General features: G+C 47.0%; 1 protein-coding gene across 1 annotated transcript; it reads left to right on the top strand.

Annotated features, from left to right (window-relative positions):
* Window positions 1-916: 916 nt before the first annotated feature.
* Window positions 917-10,847, top strand: LOC137593918 (F-actin-capping protein subunit alpha-2-like). The gene is made up of 10 exons (XM_068313026.1): window positions 917-1,060; window positions 6,208-6,271; window positions 7,377-7,428; window positions 7,645-7,708; window positions 8,433-8,639; window positions 9,091-9,170; window positions 9,525-9,603; window positions 9,712-9,783; window positions 9,885-9,947; window positions 10,079-10,847. The coding sequence occupies exons 1-10, from the start codon at window positions 932-934 to the stop codon at window positions 10,217-10,219; spliced, it is 951 nt and encodes a 316-aa protein (XP_068169127.1). The 5' UTR covers window positions 917-931; the 3' UTR covers window positions 10,220-10,847.
* Window positions 10,848-11,253: the final 406 nt, after the last annotated feature.

Here is an 11,253-nt window from a genome sequence, read left to right as displayed (position 1 = left end):
GGAATGCAAATTTCTACAGCAGGACCACACCGCCATCTATTGGCAGAAACGTGTATTACTTTGATGTCTGTGTGAAAAGTCACGTTAAAATAAATGTAGAATCATTCAGTCATTAACAAAAATACGGGTGTGCATGTTCACATATAAAACTTAATGTACTGAATTAACATAAAAACGTCTTATTTTGCAACAGTGTGGCATTTTGGTGAAGTTGCGTGAATTGTCCACCAGATGGCAGCCTGATATCCGTCTCCATCACAGCTTCCTGTCGGCTCCGTTCACTCTGAGTCAGAAAGTAACGGAGAGACAGGAGTAAAAACAGATAGTAGGAGTAGAAAGAAGTCTGATTTACTACTCAAATTTCTATCCAATTAATGAAAAGTTTCCACATAAAATAAAGCAGAAGTTTCAACTGTAGCCTTAGACTAACGGTGTTAGCACTCAGCTTCCTTCCGACGTCAGTGGAACTGCTGCTCCAGAAGGTTCGCATCCCCCTGAGACTGGAGATGTGATGGGTTTAAGATTAAAACATTACTAGACTGGAGTTTAATGTCATCACCTCGCAGAGTTTATTCTGCAACTAATAATAACAACAACAACTACTACTACTACTACTACTACTACTACTACTACTACTACTACTACTACTACTACTACTACTACTACTACTACTATTAGTACTACTACTACTAATAATAAACTATTACCCAAATGATTACTCCAGAAGCCTGACGTGATAAACAGCATGCAGCGACTAGCCTTTATTTCTTTAATACATTTTTGTTGTTATCGTTGTCATTATTGTTGTTGTTAATGTTATTATTATTATTGTTGTTATTGTTGCCCTACGTAAACAGCCCCCCCTACATCCCGTGTCTCCGTTCCACCGCCGGTCCTCCGGACCCGTTACCGGAACAGCCGCTGACTGCGCATGCGTCAGGGCGGAGCGGAACCACGCTGCGACCACGCCCCTGCGGTGACGTCACGGACCGCTGACAAGCTGGTGGTGCCGGAAGAAAAGATGGCGGATCATGATGAGCCCCTGTCCGACGAGGAGAAGGTGAGACGGCCGCTAGACTGTTGGATAAACGCTGGCAGGGACCGCTGCCGGCGGACGGTGAGCCGACGTTCGCCCGGGGGCTCCGGTGCCGCCCGGCGGGAGGCGAGTGCCGCGGCCCGGGCCTCTGCTCTCCGGCTGCTGCCGCTGCGCTTCTTATTTTTAGCTCCACTTCCGCTGGGCTCGCCCCCCGGAGGGGCTCCTTGTACGGTCCGGGCCCGAAATAGGAACCGCGTTTGTGGTGTAAACGAGCCTGAGCCCGACTCCCACGTCGGTTCCGTCCGGCGGACCCGTCGGTGGTCCTCCGCTGCTCCTGCTGCCCGTGTTACGGAAGTTTCCCCCAGCGAGCCCCGCTAGCCGCGTTAGCCTAGCCGCTAGCAACACGCCCTTCACCAGCGGTACCGGTGTAGTACCGGTACTGTTACCGGACCGGTACTGTTACCGGACCGGTACTGTTACCGGACCGGTACTGTTACCGGACCGGTACTGTTACCGGACCGGTACTGTTACCGGACCGGTACTGTTACCGGACCGGTACTGTTCAGGGGATTAGATTATCATTAAGAGCATTTAATCTGTAGTTTGACACCTCTTCAGACAGCCCGGTAACCGTTATCGCTTCTCCGGTAGCTGTCACGGTGGGATGAGGGACTCGAACCCCAGACCAGCGACACACATCCGTGGGACCGGAACTGAACGTTTAACGGATCTGAGCACCATGTTTAAAGTTCTTTATTCAATATGATCAATGTCTGCAAATGAGTGTGTTTAAACTGCACGTCAGGAGGAAACTGGTGTCTGATGGACAGTGTTGTTGATGTGTTTTTTCTTTAGTTAGAATTAATTAATATGAGTATACTTTAAACCAGTTTGACGCTTTTAAATGAGCCAGGCTGTCACATCTAATCTAAGAAAATAATGTTTCTGACAGACCCCTGTCTGTCTTCATTTTACATCGAGCAACTTAGAAGTTGGAAGTGTTCTGTTGTGTTTGTCTGTTTCCTGTCATTCCTGTGGTTTATATTCAGGGGTGCAGTATTTGCTTGGAATTGTGCTTCATACATCCTCGTATTTGGTGTCTGTCCTCATCCTGGAGTCATAGTTCATGTCAGCGAACAGTCGAGTCCTTTTTCTCTGGACGTGACTCTCCAGTTAACACTCTAGGTCAGACCAGGATTGTTGTTATTTTGGTGTTTTTGTGTCCAGGGCGTAGTGGAGACAGTCACCACCGTGTGATCTGGTCTGGCTCGTGGTCTGAAGGTGTGAACAAACCACCGTGAAAACCAAAGGATGTCGCTGCTCAGAAGAGGATTTGAGTTTCTTCACCTCTTTAAAGCGTTTCTGCAGTTGTTGAGTCACGTTGAGTCCACGTTCTGAGCAGACAGTTTGATTTTTATTTTATTGCTGAAGGAATGATGATGGTGACCTGCAGACAGACAGACAGACAGACAGACAGACAGACAGACAGACAGGTAATGGATGCTTTCTGATGGCTGTTGCACAAAGTAAATTACATTAAGCATCCATCCAGTAGATTGGATTGTTAAAAGCACACACAGCATCTCTCTCTCTCTCACACACACACACACACACACACACACACACACACACACACACACACACACACACACACACACACACACACACACACACACACACACATTTGGTACACACTCAGGTGTTTGATCTCAGAGCAGCCGGCCATCTGCTTTGGGTGAATGCAGCTAAAATTAAGTTTCATTTACCAAAAAACTGACACCATATTTGGGCTGTCGTGCCAACTTCCTGATTACAGCACAGAAACCACGCGTCGGTTTTACAGGAAGCTGCTGTTACTCAACAGCGACGGCTCTTCCTTGTGCTCCAGCAGTCACTATTTCATATCACTGTAAGGAAAGAGAAGTCCCCGTTATGTTGGCTAGAGGTCCGGTTTGTCAGGCGTTCTGAAGCTGCAGCGTGTTTTCATTTACATGACCAGACTGACGGACATTCGTCTGGTGTAGTTGGTGGGTGCTAGCATGTGGCTAGCTAGTGTGAGCATCAGGACGCTCACACAGAGCTGTGTGTTTTATAATGAATGATCACGACCAAAATGAAAGACCCAGGAACAAGCCATGGAAAAAGAGTCTAACTTAGTAGGTAGTCACGTGATACCATACGCGCATGCTATTGGCTGACTGTATCTGGAAGTGCGCTACGTTCTCAGACTCACGGAACGCAGCGCACTTCCATGTATTAAAAAAACGCTTTTCTTTAATACAAGATAATATAAGGTAAAAGGTAATACAGATAGAAGGTGGTTCAATATCAGTATGGGGGGATTTAGAAACGTTTAAATTACCCTAAATAATAAGATAAACACTAAACCTGATTTAGCCGTCCATCCACCACCACCTGGTGTGGATGACCAGGAACTTTCCCAGTTAGCTTCCGGCTGCTAACTTGTCCTCCTCCTTTCTTCTCCATCACGCTGTGAACTTTATTCATGAATGATTGCACCCACATCGTATGTGCATTTATTCGTACCATATATTCCATCACCAAACACCCAGGACCCCTTCTCCTCGTCGCCCCAGCACCATTTAAAAGTGCAGGATGTTCACATGGAGACGTAAAGGGGATTAAATTCATTATTCAGGTTAGAATGGCAGCTTCTGAGGCGTGCTGTGAGTACGCTTCAGTTTATTCCTGCTGTGCTTCTCAGCTTGAGTATACTCCAGGATCTGGGGATGCCTGATAAACCCTTCTGTACCTGGATTAGGACGATGTGCTGTCAGTGTTGGTTGGGATGAAGAAAGGGTGCGCCCCGAGCGGGTGGAGCTTGTCCTGGGACAGAGCTCTTCTAGTGACAGGAACGGGGCAGGGAGGGGTGGGGGGGTAACATGAGGATGAATATACAGTGAGTAAGTTGAAAGAAGCAAGACCAGCTGGTGTCTGGGCCCAGAGCACAAAGACATATGGTTCCCACGCTACAGGCTCCTATATGTCACAGTCTTTGTGGCCGTTCCAGCTCTGTGATTGGCTCACGCCGGGGAGACGGCCCCTGAGGATTTACCCCTTAAAACTGCATAGAGGGATGAAAGAAAAGGCCACGTTTTCAGTGAAAGAGAGACGGTTGGGCGACGAGGGCGACTGTTCTTGAATCATTCTGTTAACACCCACCAGGACGCCAACAGGAAAAGCAGCCATTGTGATCCTGACTGGTAGTTCGTTCCTGTGAAATGACCAGACTGTGGTGAAAGGCCTTGTGGGTGATGATGATGATGATGATGATGGGTGGATGGATCCGTCTAATCCCGATTGTTTTACTGTTGAAAACTAGCAGCTGTGTGAAGTGTGGTTCTACCGGATACTACAGTGCGCCCTCGTGCATTCAAGCATCAACAGTCGTGACTTCACCTCATCGTGGATTTCTAGTAGGCAGTCACGTTTTACCGTAGCCGCATTCTATTGGCTGACGGCATCCAGAAGTGTGCTACGTTTTGTGAGTCTCAGGACTTCTGTGAGACACAAAAGTGCTTTAAACAGCCTATCAGAGTGTTTTAAAGGTAGTACAGATAGAAGGTGGTTTGATATCAGTATGGGGGGGTTCACAACATTTACATTACCGTAAACAATAAGAGAAATATTTTGTCGCTCTATCGCAGAAGTCATTAATCCCATGTGGTTCCTGGAACGTACTAACCACGAGGAACGAGGGATCACTATCTGTCCTTCATGTATAAAGACGTCCACAGTAACACACCCTCACCAGCGTCGACAGAACGACACGAGTCTGGACTTGACTGAAGGTGTTGAAGTCACGTGTCTCAGGATGGACCTGGTGGCGTGTCGGGACCAGTACCTGAAGACAGAGATACCGCCACTGGTCATGTTTAGAGAAATCCACACACGTTACCACGGCGACCAGCAGCTGTAAATGATGTTCGAGTTTTGGAGAACTGTAACCCTCTGGCCGCTGTCAGAACACTGTTAGAACCAGCTAGAACCAGCTAGAACCAGTTAGAACCAGTTAGAACCAGCAGCAATGAGATGATCTGACGTGACAAATAAGATTTGATGAGTAGATGAGTGACACAGACTAGTGACACAGACTAGTGACACAGACTAGTGACACAGACTAGTGACACAGACTAGTGACACAGACTAGTGACACAGACTAGTGACACAGACTAGTGACACAGACTAGTGACACAGACTAGTGACACAGACTAGTGACTCTGGTGCAGAAAGCTGCTTCCTGTGTGGGGGTTCTGTTCACACCCCCATCCAGGATCATCAGGGGGATCCTGAGCAGATTAGGCTTCGCACGGGGAGTCCCAGTGTCACACACACACACACACACACACACACACACACACACACACACACACACACACACACACACACACACACACACACACACACACACACAGTGCTATAGTGTCATGAATTGTTGATAGCTCAGCATAACTGGGTCAAGATGATTTCATGACAGAATTAGACTCATGCAGATAGCTTTGATCATAACAACTCACACACACACACACACACACAGACACACACACACACACACACACACCCAAGTGTCTTCCGTTCTCTCAGCATCACTCATTAGCAGGAATCAATCTGCAGCTCTGTGCCAACGGCAGAGCATTTGTATACACACACTGTTAATGAGGGCCCAGGGGACACACACACACACACACACACACACACACAGACACACACACACACACACACACACACACACACACCTGGTGAGCCACCCCAGCCAGCCCGTAATAGAAAGAGGTGAGGTAGGGCGAGGGAGGACGTGGACTTCAGTACATTTTTATGACCTTATATGGCCGTCAACGATGCGGGGAGGGAGGGGCTTAGCTGTGCTGTCAGTCTGACATGTGACCTGGAAAGAGGAAGTGCGTTGGTGCAGAGGACAATCGATGAGTGAGACAAGAGTGAGGCGGGTGGTGAACAGGAGCGGCGCTGGAGCGCCTCCCTCCACCCCCACCTGTTGGCTGAAACACACCGTTGAACAGACGGACTGACAGGAAGTAGAGCAGAGCGAGTCACGGCGTCGAGTCCAGACGAGTCCCTGAATGTTGGAGGAAATGCTTTACTGTGATAAAAGACTGATGAATGTCATTTCCTGTGGTTTTTCTCTCCTGCAGGTACGCATAGCATCCAACTTCATCACCCACGCCCCCCCAGGAGAGTTCAACGAGGTGTTCAATGGTGAGGGAACACACCCCTGGAGGATTTCTAGCTGGATGGAACTGATGTGAATTAGTTCACCTCCAGCCTCCTTAAGGAGGAACAGTCACATGACCACATGACCCCGCTGTGACCTCACACACCGTTTGCTGTGCAGGGGGCTGGGGGGGTCAAACTCATTTTCGCTGAGGGCCACATCAGCATAACGGCTGTCCTCAAAGAGCCAGATGTAACTAATGTAACTACTCCTTAATGTAACTAATAAATGTAACTAAATGTAACTCAGTGTAATGTAACTAAATGTAACTACTCCTTAATGTAACTAATAAATGTAACTAAATGTAACTCAGTGTAATGTAACTAAATGTAACTACTCCTTAATGTAACTAATAAATGTAACTAAATGTAACTCAGTGTAATGTAACTAAATGTAACTACTCCTTAATGTAACTAATAAATGTAACTAAATGTAACTCAGTGTAATGTAACTAAATGTAACTACTCCTTAATGTAACTAATAAATGTAACTAAATATAACTCAGTGTAATGTAACTAAATGTAACTACTCCTTAATGTAACTAATAAATGTAACTAAATGTAACTCAGTGTAATGTAACTAAATGTAACTACTCCTTAATGTAACTAATAAATGTAACTAAATGTAACTCAGTGTAATGTAACTAAATGTAACTACTCCTTAATGTAACTAATAAATGTAACTAAATGTAACTCAGTGTAATGTAACTAAATGTAACTACTCCTTAATGTAACTAATAAATGTAACTAAATGTAACTCAGTGTAATGTAACTAAATGTAACTACTCCTTAATGTTAAATAACTGAATTCCTGACTGATTCTAGTTCCAAACATTACAGTTAGACAGAAAAAACATGTTTGTTTGTTTCTCTGTTCTAACATAAATCCTTTTCATTTGTCAGGTTATTAAACCCACAGAACTCCATCAATCAAGGATCAAACTATCAATCAATAAAGAAAAATAACATCAGACACAAGTTAGGACGTTAACTTTGTTTGCAATGTTTAGTCATTAAGATGGGCTGAAGTGCTGCATTGTGGGAAATGTTGCGTTGTGTTTCTCATTTTCTCTTCCATGTTCCTCCTCAGATGTTCGATTCCTGCTCAACGACGACAATCTTCTCAGGGAAGGTGCTGCAAAGTAAGTAAAACGTTTAGCAGTCAGAATGTGGATTTCCTACCAGTCATCGTGCGTATTATTATTAACTATTAATAAAGCAGGTTGCGTCAGCCTTCAGTTCACGTCCAGCCTCCTGCAGCTCGTTCATGTTCAGAACGTGATCTTCCAGTCAGGAGATGTTCTTCATGGTGTTTCCTGTCCGCTCCTCATGTAGAAACCGTTTGTGTGTGTCTGCAGTGCGTTTGCCCAGTACAACCTGGACCAGTTCACCCCAGTGAAAGTGGAAGGCTATGAAGAACTGGTGAGTGCGTGTGATTGGCTGCAGCAGCAGGTTTTGTAGTTCACTTCCTGTTTGAGTCAGGTCTGTGATGTTCTCCAGTAGGACACGGGGAACCGGACCCACATGCTTCTGGTTTTTATTGCTCTGATGTCATAACCTCATGAGGTTTCAATCATGGGGGGGTTAAGGATTACATTCCAGCGTTGCCTCCCCAGGAAACGAGCTGGGCGACGCCTTTATTTTGGCGGGGTTCATGTTTGCGGCTCTGGATGAGATGATTTCACCGTCTGATGCAAACGTGTCGTCAGGTACCTCTGCTCCACGACGGGGTGGAGTCCCAGCAGGCTGAGGGCAGAGGAGATGGAAAGATCAGGCTGGGGGGGGAGTGACTGCTGTTCTCTACCCCCCCCTTTTTTTTATGTGTGTCTTTTGCTTTTTTAAACATCTCTCTTTGGGATTTCTTCTCCTTTTTCCATAACATCTCTGCAGTTGGTCTCTGTTGTTCTCCATCCCTCTCCTCCTCTCATTCTGTCTCTCCCTCCTGACACCTGTCTCACATCTCTCCTTCCTGACACCTGTCTCACATCTCTCCTTCCTGACACCTGTCTCACATCTCTCCCTCCTGACACCTGTCTCACATCTCTCCCTCCTGACACCTGTCTCACATCTCTCCCTCCTGACACCTGTCTCACATCTCTCCCTCCTGACACCTGTCTCACATCTCTCCCTCCTGTCTTCCTTCCAGGTCCTGATCACGGAGCATGGGGACCTGGGGAACGGCCGGGTCCTGGACCCCAAGAACAAGATCTCCTTCAGGTACGACCACCTGAGGAAGGAGGCCAGCGACCCGCGGGGCCAGGAGGTGGATGGCGCCGTGGAGGGCTGGAGGAGCGCCGTGGACTCGGCCGTCCGTGCCTACGTCAAGGATCACTACCCGAACGGCGTCTGCACCGTAGGTCCCCGTTATCACGTGTGTGTGTGTTGGGAACGGGTGTCAGAATCTGACTCCAGCTGGACGTGAAGCGTCTCCTCATGGGCTGACATCAGGTTGCTGTTCATTTATTCATGGGGGGGCCTTTCTGACCCCACAAACACAGAGCAGGAGAAATGGAACGGTGCCAGTCAGCTGTGTTTGGACTCTGTTGTTCTGTTTATGTCAGTAATGGAACGTGGAGTTTAGAGTTACACAGAACACAGTGTGGAGCTGAACACCAGTGTGTGGGTCGGGGGTCACAGGTCAGAGCTGGACCTGTGGTTTTGAAGCCACTCTTGCATTCATTTTCTACATATTACATGTAAAACCTTTGACCTGTGTGTGTGTGTGTGTGTGTGTGTGTGTGTGTGTGTGTGTGTGTGTGTGTGTGTGTGTGTGTCCTGCTTTTTAAACGTGTTTTCCTCTCCAGGTTTATGGTAAAACCCTGGACGGACATCAAACCATCATCGTTTGCATCGAGTGTCACCAGTTCCAACCCAAAAACTTCTGGTACGTCTGAGGTGGTTTTCTGGTCTGTCTGGAGGAACATCTCACCTGAGGCAGGTGTTTGGTTAACGGTGCTTTAAGGCTGTCGGCTCTCAGAAGGGCCGATCTAATGGGATGAGAGCAGCTCCAATCCTCTTTGCTGGCCTCTAATGGGCTTACTGGTTTCAGTCCCAATGATCCCACAGCTCCTGGAGGAGATCGTAACGTCTGGATTAGAGACACGGTGACGCCATATGGTGTTCGCTGAGAAGACCAAAAAAGGGACATTTCCTTGTCTTAGATGGTCTCCATGGAGACCAAGAGTCAACAAGTGATGGCGGTGACTTAAACTCAACTGGTTTTCTTCTCCCCTCAAAGGAACGGACGCTGGAGGTCAGAATGGAAGTTCACGATCTCCCCCTCCACCACTCAGGTGGCAGGAATCATGAAAATCCAGGTAGGTCATTCTTCAGGAGCCGTTCTGGAGCCTGTAGATCGATTTCTCTTTCTGGAGTTTGTGTCCTGCTGGGTGGAGTTACAGCGTCAGAGCCTCTCCCCCCTCCAGGTCCATTACTATGAAGATGGAAACGTCCAGCTGGTGAGCCACAAAGAAGTCAAGGAGTCCATGTCCGTTTCTGTGAGTAGAGACCAACACCTCCTGATCAGACCTTCACCGTCTGCTCAGGGCTCTGCTGCTGATTCTTTTCTCTGCTCTTCAATCTGTTTTATGTCTCTCAGAATGAAGCTTCTACTGCAAAGGAGTTTGTGAAGATCATGAGTGCAGCAGAGGATAACTATCAGGTAGGCAGAAAGGTGTCCTGATGAATTCTGACCCATCATCATCATCATCATCACGTTACAGTTCCACACCTGGAGATGATCTCTTCCGTTAAAAAACTTTTGATCTGAGTGTCTCTGCCCCCCCCCCCCAGACGGCCATCAATGAGAACTACCAGACCATGTCAGACACTACCTTCAAAGCCTTACGCCGCCAGCTCCCTGTGACGCGCACCAAGATCGACTGGAACAAGATCCTGAGCTACAAGATCGGCAAGGAGATGCAGAACGTCTAACGCCAGCAGAGGAAATCAGACCACCCCCCCACCAACACCAACACCCCCCCAAAACATCATTGCATGACTGGATAGTTGTATCGTCTTTGTACAAAAATTTGAGAAACAGGGACAATGAAAGGCGTGGTCTCACCGCCGTGAGACCACGCCTTTCACTCCCTGTTGATTGGCGCGTCGGGTTTGTGATGATGGTGGAACGGGTCCTCTGTGGGGGGGTCCCATCCACTCATGAAGAACCCGGGTCCACGTCCCGGTTAGCAGCCCGTAAATGGGTGTCACTGCTGTTGCTCACTCAGAACCTCCTTCCTCATGTCGGTACTTGCTGTCGTCCCGGACGGCGTCCCGCCCCCGGCGCTCCTGGCCAATCGCCTTCAGACTTCAACCGTTAACGCCCTAACCAACTCGCCATCAGCCACGTCATGTGCATCATGTCCAATCACAATAAAGTCCAGACGTGTCACTTCCTCCTCCAGTGCTTCTTCCCTAGAACCTGACTGTATTATAAGGAGGCACATTGTAATATATACCTGTATGAACACCTGTCTGTCAGCGCGGGGCTGGATTTCCATGAGATTAACTGTATTTCAGTCACAATTATGTTGCATTAAAATGACAAATTTTTTATTTACTGACTCGTCATTTTTGAGAACCTTTAATGTGAAAAATAAAAACGGGAAGCGAGTCGTGACTGCGTTAAGGGGGGGGGGGGCGTCAAAGTGAAAGATTGTGGTAGGGGGTGTTTAAGGGTCTTGACCGTCACTATGGAAACCACTCAGGACTATATTTTTTATTTCACGGTTTATTCCCTACAAATCGGAAGCAGCTAGAATGATCTAAAAAATAGAAGACTTAATAATTAAAGATTAATTTGGTAAAATACATTTATTAAATTTATTAAGGATTAATAAAGTATATATCTAAATAAGGTGACATCACCTGGTGGCAGAAATTTAATTTATTTGATCTTAATTTAATTCTAACGCATTGAGCTTTAGAATAAAATTTAAAATTTAGAGCGGAAGTGTACCGATGAA

Source organism: Antennarius striatus, chromosome 4 (genome assembly GCF_040054535.1).
Source record: "Antennarius striatus isolate MH-2024 chromosome 4, ASM4005453v1, whole genome shotgun sequence".
In the NCBI taxonomy this organism is placed as follows: Eukaryota; Metazoa; Chordata; class Actinopteri; order Lophiiformes; family Antennariidae; genus Antennarius; species Antennarius striatus.
This window is presented reverse-complemented; position numbering and strand designations above follow the sequence as displayed.

Bases quoted from the DNA above. Each gene is read 5' to 3' on its own strand.
- LOC137593918 (XM_068313026.1), top strand. From the start codon at position 932: ATGCGTCAGGGCGGAGCGGAACCACGCTGCGACCACGCCCCTGCGGTG. The intron at 6,272-7,376 runs GTGAGGGAACAC...GTTCCTCCTCAG, and splicing joins GTTCAACGAGGTGTTCAATG to ATGTTCGATTCCTGCTCAAC. The intron at 9,171-9,524 runs GTACGTCTGAGG...CTCCCCTCAAAG, and splicing joins TTCCAACCCAAAAACTTCTG to GAACGGACGCTGGAGGTCAG.